This window comes from Chroicocephalus ridibundus, chromosome 7 (assembly GCF_963924245.1).
Source record: "Chroicocephalus ridibundus chromosome 7, bChrRid1.1, whole genome shotgun sequence".
In the NCBI taxonomy this organism is placed as follows: Eukaryota; Metazoa; Chordata; class Aves; order Charadriiformes; family Laridae; genus Chroicocephalus; species Chroicocephalus ridibundus.
The window spans coordinates 11,335,866-11,350,373 of NC_086290.1; the positions used below are offsets into that span (position 1 = coordinate 11,335,866).

The following is a 14,508-nucleotide window of genomic DNA, read 5'->3' on the forward strand; positions in this document are numbered from 1 at the left end:
ATGACACAGGGCTGAGTCCCTGCACGGCTTTTGCTCTGCCCTGGCGAGTGCCGGCGAGGGTACCGCTGCCTTCCCGCTGAGCCAGGCTTCCAGGGGACTTCAAAAACCCCGGAAAGAGGAAGGAGAAACGCTGCGTGGGTGATATTTTTCTGTAACGTTTCTGCAGGACGTCGCAGAAAAGCCTGGAGGGTTTTAGAAGCGAATTAGGTGGTGCTGGGATTTAGCATTTGGGATCTGCGGTGCAGGCAGGGTGGCTGGAGACATTGCAGCATCGCAGGGCGGCGGGAGAGGGGACAGGAGAGGAGATGCAAGTCCACAGAGAGCTGTGCCATTCGAGAGATTTCTTTTGGCTTATTTTTATTAATGTTCAATGAAAACGCCGAGAAAGAAATCCCTTTGGTAAGTGCTCCTGGGCCCATCAGATGGTGCTGGGGCAAAGCTGCCTTCGCACCCCCTGGGGCTGCAGGGGCTTTTCCTGCGTTAATGCCAGAAGGGACACTTCTGTGGTAGAAAATAAACGAGCCGGCAAGCAAAAGCACAGAGCTATTTTGGGCTTTCTGCTCAGGAAAGGCAGCAGGGACAGGGGTCCCGGGGCCTCTCTGGGGCTGGAGGCTTAGTCCCCCCTTCACTGGCTGTATGGACGGATGGATTGGGATTTTACTGGAGCCTTGGCATGGTTATGGGTTTTTTGGGAGTATGGGTAGTCATGGGACCTCTTATCCCTGTTGGATAGTGGACTTGTATTTGAAAGTGTTTTCCAAAGACTCGACAATAAAACAGGACTTTTTTTTTTTTTATTATTCAGTTGCCAAAAGCTATTCAAAAACAAAAGCTCATGAAAAGAGGTTTAAGGCGCTGCTCTGAGCCCTGGGCTGGTGGCTTTCAGGCAGCATGGGTCCGTGCGGTCCCAGGCATCTGCAGATAGAACCCAAAGATGAGTAAGAAGCTCAGGGTTTCATAGGCTTGAGCCGGTGATCCAGGGGCCTGCACCTCCCCAGGGAAATATTTAGGACACTAAAATTAAGAAGGTGGAAACCACTGGATAAGCAGGACAATATCCTGTCCCTGCATTGTGCAGGTTTTATCCCAGGTTGCAGGCGGGCTGTATGCACGCATCCCACGCCTTTGGAAACGACCACAGGTTTCTGTGTGCTCTTTATTTTGGAGTACGTGTTTCTCTGCTTTAGGGTACTGCTCTTAAAAGCAATAATTGCATCCCTCTTTTCCTTATGGCATCTCTGAGCATCAGGCTCTGGGATCATTAAAAAAAGGGTCGGAAGCAAAAATGGCCTTTAGCATCCTTCGTAGTTTTACATGTCCCAGAGGGGAGGTGGTGTGGAAGTGCGATGTGTTTTTGTCTCACAAAGCGGCACTGCAAGCAAAGCGCCGTGGCCTGGCATAGGAGGGGCTGAGGATGATGCTGATGTCCCCAGCCCCATGGGTACCTGTCACACGGAGCAGCCAGGTAGGCATTAACCACCTGCACCTGGGCACTGGGAGCTTGCAGGGGCAGCTGCTGGCATTAAGCCCCCCCATCACCTTTCTTGAGCTGATATATTAAAACTCCAGTCACCTTTGGTGGCTGGATAAATCCTTCGTGTTATGGTTAAAGTGATTTAAAGTCCTGCAAATTACTGTCCTGCTCTGCCTGGGACCTGGTGGGGAGAGGACGAGGAGCACAAGGACCGGAGCACGGCGCTACCAGGGGATGCGTCCGTAGGGTACCCCATCCAAAGGGAGCCCCACAGCAGGGCAGGAGGTGCTGGTGGGGCTCCTGCGCCTCTTCTCTTCCCCACCCACCCTCTCTCGCCACCTTTCTTCATCCGGCCTGAACAATTCCTTTCATTAATATCGAAAGAATTAGCGAAAAAAAAGGGTTTGACCGCATGTGGTTAAAAACCTCTCACGTTCTTCCCGTGCTTAGTGCACACGAGGGACCTTCCCCAAGCAATATTATCAGCGTGTTTACGCTCAACTGACCCGTCTCCAGAATGAAATTTTTTTTTTTAAGCTCCATTTCAGCCCTCCCGTCCACCTCTTCCCGCCCCCCCCCGCCTCGAACTGCTTCTTTCAGGGCAAGAACAAGGAAGGAAATTGAAAATCCCAGGGCGCCCTGGACGGTCCAGATTTAGGGCTGTAGCTTTTGTTCACACAAACTCGCTTGGCTCCCAACCGGCCTCCACCCATGATCCCGACATCCGCAGCAGCCGTTCAAAACACAGCCCAGAGCCCGGCCCCGCCGGGGACCGGCAGCCACCCGTGCCACCCGCTGTGGGGACGGCTCTGCACCCCACTTCTCCCTCACAGCCTGCCTTTCTTCCTAACCTTTTCCTACAACCGGCAAGGAGTTTTCTAAGATGAGATGAAGGTTGTTTTTTTTTTTTAGTGGTTTTTTTTTTTTTTTTTCCCCGCCGCGAGCCTGGGATGATGTTCAGATTATGCAACGTTAACAGATGTGGGCTTTATAATTATAGCTGCCTGTCCTCGGGAGGAGCCTGCTTTAGCTTCACGTGCGCTCAGCTCAGCATGGGATGCTCCCGGGGTGGCCCGTAGCCCTGGCAAAACAGCCGCTGCATGGGCGGCCGTACCGGGAACGGTCCCTGGGGAATTGCCAGCCTCCCGAGGAGGGACTGCTTTGGGGTGAAGGGCTGCTCTGGGCAGCCGAGCAACTGCTCTTGGCTTTCCTTGTGTGCAAACACAGATTAACTTTGCGTTCCCCGATCAAGGGAATATTTTTGTGGCCTATGAGGAGAAAAATCCCTTCTGCAGGGCAGCGGCGGGGCTGGGATAGCTCATGGTGCGCCTCGGCTGGCCGCAGTTCTCCTGCCAAATGCTGGTTGCTGGGATCCCGCTCCCCTGGCATTAGCAAACACATCCCTCCACACTCCCTGCCCTAAAATGTCACTGCAAGATCGCAGCCACTACTGAAAACTCACAGTATTGTGCTTTTCAATGGCGTGTTGTCCCATGGTTGAGCCTTGAGCGTCACCATGACACTGCCCCAGCAGCAGCCACCTCCTGGCCAGGGCGATGCCCGTGCTGCACCCGGGGATGGAGGCAGAAAATTGCTGGTCCCAAAGGGATTTTTCAGGAGTCTCACAAGGTAGACATCCAGCCAGGCTGCCGGGGGCAAACCCAAAGCCTCCAGAAATCAGCTGGAACTCGATCTGTTTTTCCTGGCGGCTTTATAACTCGACTCCCAGCAAGCCGCGGACTTGTTATGCTTGTGAAGAAAAAGTAACTCCGAGCCTCGACCTGTCTGGTGAGCATCACTGCTAGTTTTAACTGGGAAGGAAAACACCGGTCTGGTGGGTGGCAGGAGGGTTTTGCGCTGGAAGTCAAATGTTTCTCTTGACAGCTACGGTCGCATGGAGTTAAACTGCGGAAAGCAGTTGGCAGCTTAGGATGTGACGGAATTGTTAGTGACAAATCGGTACCTGAGCTAAAGGGCCGCTCTGCGTTAAGCCCTTAGTCCATCGGGGAGGCCAGATGGTCCCGTGTGTATTTTTGTGGAAGAAGTTTGCTTCTGGCCCATCCGCCGCAGCGGGGGTTCATCTTTGAAGGCTAACTTCTGCAGGCAAGTCAAAGAGGTGGTTGCGGTTGTCTCGCACTTCTGGCAGGCTTGGTGGCTCTGTGATGAGCAGAGATTTCACGTCTATTTTGTTGGACGGCCTGATTTTTTCTGGGTTTCCTCACCACATGCTGTGGGTTGGATTTTCCGGCGCGCTTCATGTCCTGCACCCACCAAACCGGGGAGCTGAGCCCCTGCTGGCACGAGGTTTTCCTCCCTGCACCAGGACCTGGCGTACCTTGCAGGGCAGAGTTAAAAATGCCAGTTGCGCCTAAAAAGCCTGTGTAAATAATACCTTCTTATTCAGCCCGTCCGCTCCCGGGCTGCACTCAAAGCCAGGTTTGCTGGCGCCCATGATAAGGGGAAGGGTTTTGCTTCGGTTTATTCCCAGCAGCTCTGCGGAGCTGAAAGAGGATAGACAAAACTCCGGGGTGGATTTGCAGGGCAAACAACAACCAGACAAGCAACCAGCAGCATTTTACTTTCAAAAAGGTTCGTAGCTGAAGGTACTGCTTGCTGGCTTTTCCGGGGATATTTTTAAGAAGTGGCAATTCAATGCCTGCTGCAGTGCCCCGCTATATATTTTAGCGTGCTTGGCTGGAGTCCTTGTTGACAAATGACTTGGCAACCTGAGAAAGCAAATTTCCCTCTGTCTGTACTCATCCCCTAAGGGTTTCTTTAAGCATCTGCTGCTTTGCCTTTCTTCTGTGCAGCAAAGCACAGTAAGCATGGGTTGCACAGCTGAAAGCTTTTAGCGAGAGGGGAACGGAGGGAAATTCCGCGTGCCGCCCTCCAGCACACCCAAATTTTTCAGCGTCGGGGCAGCTATAAAAGGACTTGCGGGCTACAATTACAGGCTGGGTATTGGCTTGCAAAGGAGCGTAGCGAGCATCCCCTGCGACTTTGCGTCCCCTTGTCCAAATGGTGACAAGCAGCTGGTTTATGGGACAGGAGGTGGCTCGCAGCTGGCTCCAGGCGGCAGCGGCTGGTGGGTGTGCTCGGCGAGGTGGGCATCGCAGACATGTCTCGGGCTGTCAGTAGAGGCACACGAGGGGCTTTCTTCCACCCCAGCTCTTGTCTCCTTGGGCCTCGTGGTGCTCAGACGCCCAGGATGAAATGCAGACTGTCCTGTCTGCTTATCTCTGTTTTCTTGGCGAGTTCCCACTGAAGCTACTGCAGATGGGTAGAGGGGACGACTCCTGAAATTGCCACTGCTGGTGTGGCAGGTTTGGCAACCCCAAAGGAGACGTGCAAGGCAAGGAGGAGTAGGTGTCCCATGGGGGTTTCTCTGAGGCACAGCTTTTTTACAGAAAGTACTTGGAAGCTAAGGACAGATGTGCAAAGCTTAACCTTCAGCATCAGAGCTTTTGGGCAGAGACTGAGTGGTGCCTTTAGCTGCTGCCTGGGTGTCATCCGCAGCTCTATTTTGAGATGCCATGTGTGTGACAGGCAGGATATGTCCCATAGCCTGGCAGATCCCTGAAGTGCAAAGTGGGGAGAGTTCCCCTCCCAAAATACAGGACTTTTCTTGGTTTCTTGAGAGGCTTCAGACTCTTGTCACCCTACATTGCAGTTTCCCTAGCCGGGCTCCCATTCTGCCCACTCAGCAAGTGCAGAGTGCATCGGGCTATTCCAGCCCGGAGATTGCATTTTGGCTATGAGGAAAATGGGCAAAACTGGGATCTTGCTGTTTCAGATGACACAGCTGTGATTTGGACTCACTTTGACTTCTTGTGGGCTTTGAAGAGCATCTGAGGCTGCAGTGCCAGCCAGCCCTCGGGGCTGAAACATAGGGCAGCGATGGCTGCTGCTGGTCTTCACGTGAGCGATGTGCAGGGAAATCCTCATGCAGCCCCGGCTGGTACCACAGGCTGGAAATGCCGATTCCCCCAGCAAATCTCACTGGAATGGCTCATGGCAGCTGTCACTAGATGCTTTGCTCCAGGAAGTATCAGGCTGGATGGCAGACCCAAGGCTGAAGCTACAGCTGCCGCACCGAGTCCTGCTGCTGCTGCCGGTGGCGGTCAGCGTTAACGATTGAGCCGAGAAGTTGGCTACTGAGTAACATCCTTGCTTAGAGCCCCATTGGGTTACACGTTTATATTCTAGAGATGCACACAGCCATCTGTGTGCTTTTGGAGATCCCGTAAAGCCTGTTGACGTCCCTGGGAGAAGTCATGTTTAGGTCCATGAGATACACCAGATGGTAGAAATGCAGAAGGAACTTGTGCAAAGAGGGGATGAGACTGCTGCTGTTACACATCGGCACAGTGGGGAGGAAGGGGAAGAGGTAGCTAAGCTAAAGGGTAATGCTGGCTTGGGAACCAACATTTGTTCCATAAATGTGTTTACTCATTTTCTAACAAAATGAGAAAATGATTCTGGATGATGGGAGAGGTGGGAGTTTGGAGCGGCCTTCCAGCAGGAGCAAGAGAGCAGATCCCAACACTTTTAGGATGGAGTGTTGGGGCTGTGTTTTCTCACAGCAAATGGACCTGCAGATGCACAAACTTCTTCTTCATCTTGTTTCTCCTGTTCTGGTAGATATGAAGGTCAGATATGCCAAAATGTCTGTCACCCTGGGGTGCTTCAGCTCCTGGATGATCAGTGTAATCCACACCATATGTTGATATCTTCTGTCCCAGGACCTCGTGGTGGCTGGATGAGTTATGCTGACCTGCCGGTTTGTCCTGCAGCTCTCAGCCAGCTTCATGCCAGCTCTCTGAAAGTGGTGGGATTTGTGGTCAGGCAGCTGAGCAGAGAGAGGGGAAGAGCTGCGAGACCCCCCGCTCCCATCATGCCCTCGGGATGGGGCACACGGGCTGTGCTGGGCTCCAGCTGGAGCTCTGGAGACCTATACACTCTTCCCATGGACTCCACACTGCGCGTACCTCCATCGGTTATTTGTTTAAGACTTTCTTTTTGCTCCTTTAGAGATTTATTTCTCCTAAGACACAAAAAAAGCACAAGGGTGCTGAACTGAATTGAACTTGTGCACAAAGGTGGGTTTTGGCATTTGGCCCCACAGACCACTGTAATTTCCACTGGTGTGAATCCAAAAATAAATGTCATGTCTGTGTTTTGATTATGCAAAATTTTCTCTAGTGTAAATCAGATCAGAGCTTGGCCTTGGTGTTACTGCAACGAGCCGAGCCAGCGCTGATGGGATTTTAATTTTTTTCTTGTTTTTCCTTTCAGTCATTGAGAGCAGCCATCAGGCGAGAAGAAGTTTGGACACGGAGATAAGGACTTCTGGTGCTCTCGTGGATAGCGTGGAGCTGGTGCCGATGCTGGCCGGGAGCGAGGAGCGGACATCGCTGCCTGCCAGGCACAGTGCGGTGCCGGCGGCGAGTGGGGTCACGGGGCACATTGGTCTCCCCGCCGGTGGTGGGGATGTCACCCTGCCAGGAGAAGGACCCCCGGACAGCCCTTCTGCTGGGACGGCGACCCACCTGCCCGCCCACAGCCGTCCTCCTGGTGAGTTTTATCGATGCGAAACTCCCTGTTTGCCTTTACCAACCCACGGACCGAGCATGGGTGGTGGGTTAGGAAGTATTCCCGCCCTGCTGCTAGAAATTCAGATTTTTGGAAGAAATCCAATGCCAAGAAAGCTGATTTATTTTTTTTTTTTTAACACTGCAATGAAGGTGATTCTTGGGACCTTACGCTGTCGTTATTCACCACCCAGCAGCACCCCAGAGACTCCTGCCCCATCCACGGGGCTTGAAGGCTGCGTACAGAGCGGAGACCCCTGGCATCCCCACGCCTCCTCCGGGAGGAGGGGAACCCCATCGCAAACCCAACCTAGATTATAAGTGCCCGAGTTAAAAACATCTGACCAGCTGCATCCTGATTTGTAGCTGCGGTCCTCATGTGGAGGTTGTACAAGTGAACACTTACCTTTGGGCTTGTTCATAACCTTCACCGCATTTGGTGGGACTGTGGTCAAGAGTAAACCAATGTGCTTTTTTTAAGCATGCACTAAATCAAAGCCTGTTTCCCACACCAGCAGGACAAGGCCGTGCTGATTGCCCTGTCCCCACTTCAATTTTTTTCTTAATATCCCCAAATGTAATAAGTGTCTTGCTGAGATATGAGCATAGAGGTTTTCTTTAGTTTTTTTAATTCCTCAGTCTTTTTCCTGCTTAGGGACTAGAGTATGGATCTGGCATGCCCAGGCTGCCAGCCGCTCGCTGTCCTAGCATAAGCTATTTACTGCCCTGTGCATTTTTAAAGTTTAAAAAAACCAAACTGTGTTTTTCTTGCCACGCACAAAAGAAGACAAATTTTGAAATACTGATATTTTTTGGTTACAGAAACCCTCTGATCCCAGCAGTCCCTCTTGCAGCATGCTCTGTGTGAAATAGAGAAAACACAGGGGATGCAGCTGTGACCCTGTCACAGCGTGTGGGACAGCTGGGTACCACTGCGGGTGATGCTGCTGCCATCCCAGCCGAGTCACGTTAACTTGTCCGAGGGGAACGTGACCCTTTCTATGTTGCTTTCCAGCTGATGGAAGCCATCACCGTGCTGCGGGCAGCCGGGAGAGAGGCGAGAGGTCTCTGGCTTCTGCCAACAGCCCTGCAGCTGGCGAGAGGACGCCCCCGGTTTCGGCAGCCATCAGCACCGACTCGGCTGAGAGGACGCTGGGCGGGCACCGCGGGGCCTGGGACATGGCGGGGTTTGACAATGCGACGAGGATGGTGCTGCTGCCTTCATCTGCGGACACTCGTCGCCCAGGTGAGCCATCCCAGTTCAGCCTGGGAACAAGGGAGATGCTGTTGCCCAGAGAAACTGGGCATTGGTTGCATTGCTAGAGCTTTGTGCGCTGGATCTTCCATCCTCACCATGTGCTCAGGGTAGTTTTCTGGCTTGCTTCATGCATGAGGGTGGAGAGAAGGATCCATGCAGCTTCTGCTGGCTTTGAAAATGATGAATTACTCGGTGCAGCTCCCAAACACGAGGTTGCTGTAGGCAGAGTAGAGGCAAGGGGACCGTGGGCTCATGGCGGGAGGTGGAAGGTGATGGTGGAGGATGCTGGGTGGGCAGCTCAGCCCGTCTCTGTGTTCTAATTTGCTTTCCCCCATTGCCTTGCAGGCACAGGTGGCCACTCTCAACCGGCGAGCGGCTGGGTGGGCACGGAGCTGCCTGGTAGGCCTCCTGCGGGCACTGCAACCACTTCACTTGGCCCCTCAGGGAGCAGCAGGGGGACGCTGTGGCCTCTCCCCAGCACCCCGCTCCCTGGCTCTCCAGGACAGCCCCAGTCCTCCCCCCGAGCCTCCAGTACCCAGACCAGTGCAAACCACATCATGCTACATCCCAGGGATGTCACGGGGGACTCCACAAGCCCTCCGCTCACAGCATCGCCTGCCATGGACAATACTTTTGGAGGTGAGCTTTGCTGGCCCACGGATTTGTTTTATAGCTTTAATAAGCCTTTATATAGCTTTTGCTTTCTTGAAACAGAAAAGGTGCTGTGTTTTGCATGCACTCTTTTTGCTATTATTTGGGTGGTTAGCTGAAATTCCCTGCTGAAAGCAGGAAAAAGCAATGGAAAAAATGATTTGCTCCGAACCCCCCCAACATTTTCCACTTAAAAACCAAAATAATAAAAAGTCTTTGGACCTTATCGCTGTGTTTTCTGCAGGGTGGGCATCATATCTCGGCTGGTTCAGTGCCAGCTGCAGCGCGAAGGCCAGGTCCCAGCCCCAGCTGAGCTGTGTGTCCCACCCGAGCGATGCTGTAGTGGGGCGTGAGGTTGGTAGCCCACACTCACGGCCACGCCGGGTGGGGGTTGCTCGGGGCTAGACAGGGTGAGATGCCTGTGCTCTAACAGCCTGTACAGGACAACAAACCCGAGATCCCTGGGCTCGCTTCCCCTCGCTTGCTTTGCAAGCGGCTAGTTTCTGGAACTCTCCAAAACAGAGACTTTGCCCTACTCCACGTGAAGTTATTGAAAACCTTGGTGTTGCTGAGTCCTGTGCCCGGGATTGCCAAGAGCAAACACATCCCCAGGGTTCTCACACGGACACGTCCCTTCCCTCTGTCACAGCTGCTGGGAACAGCATCAGGGATGCAGAAAACTCGAGATCTGGGTTTTCCTCCTTGGTAGCCCTGGCACAGGGACGTTTCCCTGGGCTCTCCACGGAGCACTGGCTTGCCTCTTCTCACCCGGCATCAGAACGCCCTGCCACGGGTGAGCTCGGTTTGTAGTCTATGATTTGTCGTTTTACCCTATTTTGTGCTTCCTTAAGTGGTTTTCCCTGTGTCCCGTTAAGCCCTGGGGTGTGTAGTGAGCTGCAGGCTCCTATGGGAATGAGGGTGTGCTCAGCTTTCCCCCCTTTGCTGTTCGATGCCATGTTCAAGCTACGAAAAAATACTGAGAGAGCCTAGGCTGATTTCCACCAGTCTTAGAGCAAAGGTGGGATTTAAAAGACAAGTCTCCGCAGTCCTTGTCCCGGGGGGTTTCCTGCTGGCTGAGCCATCCCAGCTCTTGTGAAGCCGTGCTGTCCTGGCGCGAGCCCCGGGTTTTGTTGCAAGGTCTTCCTGCGGCGAGGGGATTCATGCCTTTCCAAAAGAGCACTTTGTCCAGATTGAAAACTTCCTATGCTTAATGTCCGTATGTGTGCTGTAAGCATCTGGGAAGAAAATGGATCCATCTGTTTATAATTTCATATGTATAAATCCAGGGTTTTTTTATTGTGCCGTAGCCATTGGAAGCAGCTACCAGCCATCCAACGTCTCAGCCGTGGAGAGGAGAGTTTCGGATTTCCCCACCACCGGCACCTCCATTTCCACAACAGCCACCAAGGGTGGAGGGAGGACGTTAAGGTCTCTGCCAGCCAGCACCCGGCTGGCCCAAACAACAGATAGTTCCACCTCTGGTACCAAAATCACCAGTTCCTCAGACCAGACCCGGTCCCCTGGGATGTCTTTGGGAGCCCAGGGTGGTGGTGGCAGAGATGCCACGGACCCCTTGCTCACGAGCTCGCCCTCTGCTTCGGAAAGCCCTTCCACGGGTGAGTTTTGATAGCTAGCTGTGTAACCCACAGCATTATTTAAAGACTCTTTATAAACAAAATACATCCTTTTTATTTTAAAGAAAGGAGGAATAATATTGTATTTGGCACATTCTGTACGTTTAAAAACATTTCACAGAAAGGAAAGTATGGATAAATATTATTCTTGTTGGAAGAGGAGGATAGATTTTCCTTGAAAACTTTCAGTTGAATTTTGCAAGCAATAATTTCATGAGTTCCTATATAGAGAGCATTTCTTCCCCCGTCTTAATGATTTCCCAGTATTAAATATTTCCGTATTGAATATTCACACACATGTTGTCTACATCAACTGATAGCGGGATGAAATCTACCCAGCTGTTTTCATTTACGTGTAGGCAGTTTTATATATTTTTTTTCTCCTTTTTTTAGCCTTTACCAGCACTTACGAACCCAAGAGCATCCCAGCTGCAGAAGAGGCGACGCTGCACTCGGACGCCCGTGGTTCTGACATGCCCAGCGTGGCAGCGGGGGCAGCGGAGTCCCCCGCAAACGGCCGCACAGCCAGGGTGACAACGGGCTCCGCCACCAGCACTGACCCCACCAGCTCTTTAGGGGGGACCTTCTCCTCCTCGGGGGTGGGGACACACTGTCCTAACGGCTCTCGGGAAGCCACCGATCTCCCAGCGCCTCCCGGGGAGCCTTTGCTCACAAGCTCCCTCTCTGCCTCCCAAAGTACTTTCAGAGGTAAATTTGTTAGTCTGAAAGTTGGCTGTTTTGGGGCTGGATGAGATTTCGCATCCCCACACTGTTTTTCTTTAGATATGGCCACCAGTCGCTATTGGATACATGGATATTTTTATTACTGGCTGCATTGGGCTGTCAGCAAGGCTGGTGGGAAGGATGGGAGTGGATCTTGGCTTTTGGGTGAAAAAGTGAAAAACATCAGTGTCCTCACTGCTAATGAAACTCTGGTGCTGGGGAAAGCAGCCATCGGTTAGAAATACGTGCCTGCGCTTTTTCCCTGCCGGAGACACTTTTGCTGGGGATTTGCAGCCGTCACCCGGCGCTGTGTCTGCCGTGCAGGATGGTCTGTAAGAGGCAGCGTTTTGGGAGGCCCCCACCACCACGACAGTGCTGACTCACCCCCTGCCCTTGGAGTGGTCCCAAGTGAGCTCTGCCCCACCGTTCACCGTTAATTCACAATTAAGCCCATCGCCCTGCGAGTCGTAGCGCAGCTCCTGCTCCTGGTGAGCTGGTGAGATAGCGGCATCCCCAGCGCCGCGGTTTGGGAGAGCCCTGGGGCAGCAACGCCTGCTAAATGTGGGGTAAGTCAGGCTGGGTCGAATGCCAGGCTGGGGTGCCAAGGTGTTTCTGAGCATCTTCTGGGTGAGGCTGTGTCCAGCCCTGTGTAGCCCTCAGTAACTTGTGCTTTGGGGGGCTCAGCCCCACGGCTATGCCGACACCCAGGCACTGAGACCAGCTTGGCTCTCTGGACCGTGACTAGAAAAGCTAAAACAGGCCTTTTCTAGCTCATCCTCTAGATTTGCTTTGAAGTTAAAGGCCTGATTGAAACAGGCTCAAAGGCACCTTGAATGCATAAATCGAGTGTTGTGCAGAGCCTGCAGTTAAAGCCATGGTTTTAAGTTGAGTTTTTCCTGGCTTTCTGTAAGCCACATGTGCTTGAATGTAAGGGATTCACCTCTTCCCAGAGCAGCGCCTTTTCCAGGTTGAGAACTTGGTCTATTCAATATCTCAACAAACGGTGTACAAACATAGACTGTACAATCACAGAATCATAGAATGGTTGGGGTTGGAAGGCACCTTAAAGATCATCTCGTTCCAACTCCCCTGCCCTGAGCAGGGACACCTCCCACTAGACCAGTCCCTCAAACGTATAGCTATAATGCATAAATCAAACCTGGTTTTATTGTATCGTAGGTGTCAGAAGCAGCCACCGACCAGTTAACAGCTCAACGACAGAGAAAAAAACCCTTGCTTCCTCTCCCACCAGCGCTTTCATTTCAGCCACGGCCACCGGCAGCGGCGGGAGGCCCCCAAGGTCTGCCACAAGCAGCCGATGGGCAGCAGAAGACTCCACATCCAGTGGTGGCATGTACAGGACCTTGGGCACGATCCGATCCTTGTCTGCGTCTTCTGTGAGAGACACCTACGGAGTTCGTGGGTCCAGAGAAATCACAGATTTCACCGAGCGTGTGGCAGACCCTTCGCTAACAGGCTCTCACTCTCCTTCGGAAGGTCATTCCCCAGGTGAGCTCAAGTTAGAAGTGAAATACTATTTTTCTTGTAAGTAAAAGGAGGACTGTTACCGTATCTTACACTTGCCTGACTCTTTTCTGCTATGTAGAATATATTGTTTGGAAGATGCAGTGTGATTTTGTGTCTGAAATACTTCAGCTCTTGCTTGACCAAAAAATGTGGTTTGGGTTTTTGACAGAAAGGGCACATGTATGGAAAGTTTCATCACGCCAAGAAAAATAGTTGACTTTCAAAACATGATTCTTTTTGTACTATCTCCAGTTGCTATCTCTATTTTATAGGCAAGAGAACTAAGCAAGCGAGGATTAGGTCATGTCCCTGCAGTCTCAAGGACTGGACTTCAGTTCCTGCCCTCTGTCCTACCCCTTGGACCATGCTGCTTCCCAGCAATTGAACCAGTTCAACAAATTTAAGGCAACTTTGAATGTGGTCCCTGAGGTCGTTCATGCTGCTGTTTGGTCCTAGACCACCCGTTGCGGTGCTGAAGGGGTCTGATCCCCCTGATCCCGTTTCTTCAGACTTCTTCTCTAAGACCTTCACACTGCTCAGCGCTGTCTGAACTGATTTCCAGGCTTTTCTGGGTTGTTACGGTATTTGTGTGTTCTAGCAGCGTGGAGTGCACTCAGGCACATAATGGTGAAATCAAGTGCACAGCGTAGCAGTTCAACAGTTTTTATATAAGAGCGCTTTTCTCAGCATCAAACCACATTTTTTAGAAGACAAATCTCTGTAGGGAAGTTTCACGTCTTTGGAAATTTCCTGTTTTCTCTGGATTGACATCTCATACTTTCTACTTGTGCGTGTACTTGCCCTCTGGGTGTTACTGGAAGAACACCTGTTTATTTATAGTTTCACGTTTGTAAAAATGTAAATTGTTTCTTTCTTACATCTTAGCTACTGGAGACAGCCATGTGTCATTCAGCATCCTCTCAACAGAGAGAAGAACCGATTTCCCCACCACCAGCACCTCCGTTTCCACAACAGCCACCAAGGGTGGAGGGAGGACATTAAGGTCTCTGTCAGCCAGCACCAGACTGGCCCAAACAACAGAGATTTCCACCACTGGTACCGAAACCATCAGCTCTCCAGACCAGACCCGTTCCTCTTTGGGAGCCCAGGGCGGTGGTGGCAGAGGTGCCACCGTGTCATCCACAGACCCCTTCCTCGTGAGCTTGCCGTCTGCTTCGGAAAGCGCTTCCCCAGGTGAGCTGTGACTGTCCCTGTGGGGCTTCTTCCTGTAGACCTCAGACACCTGCGCTGTGTGGAGGAGTGAGGGCATGCTAAAGGTGCTGGACGATGGCATTGGGCATTAGGGAGGAAAATTTCAACTTCCAGAGAAAAGTGCATTAGCTGTTTTTTGTATTTAGTCACCAGAAAAAAAACCAGCCTTACTGCAATAGCAGCCTGGCCCCGAGATTTGGTGTGTTTTCTGAGACAGCGCAATTTGAAGACCACCCCGTTGTCTGTGTTTATACAAGCAGGAGGCAACACCACTCATTCCTGACTCCCGCCCTGGGATGCAAATGCAGTATTTGCTGATCCCATACAAGCCTGCCGTGCTTTGTTTCGAGTACCAGGGAGCTGGGTGCCGCTGTAACCCCGCCTCGCTCACTGCAGGTGCTGCGGTAGTGGTGCGGGTGAGTGGTGCCCATGGCTGGA

The 14,508-nt window shown here is 52.1% G+C and overlaps 1 protein-coding gene across 4 annotated transcripts in view; it reads left to right on the top strand.

Annotated features, from left to right (window-relative positions):
• Positions 1–14,508, top strand: part of HEG1 (heart development protein with EGF like domains 1) — a 59,103-nt gene that overhangs the window by 16,793 nt on the left and 27,802 nt on the right. For all 4 annotated transcript variants that reach the window (XM_063340882.1, XM_063340880.1, XM_063340881.1 and 1 more), the window contains 7 exons: positions 6,770–7,048; positions 8,081–8,311; positions 8,669–8,962; positions 10,282–10,590; positions 11,002–11,316; positions 12,511–12,840; positions 13,744–14,052. In XM_063340882.1, the coding sequence (XP_063196952.1) occupies positions 6,770–7,048; positions 8,081–8,311; positions 8,669–8,962; positions 10,282–10,590; positions 11,002–11,316; positions 12,511–12,840; positions 13,744–14,052 (2,067 nt within the window). The remainder of the gene's footprint in view (positions 1–6,769; positions 7,049–8,080; positions 8,312–8,668; positions 8,963–10,281; positions 10,591–11,001; positions 11,317–12,510; positions 12,841–13,743; positions 14,053–14,508) is intronic.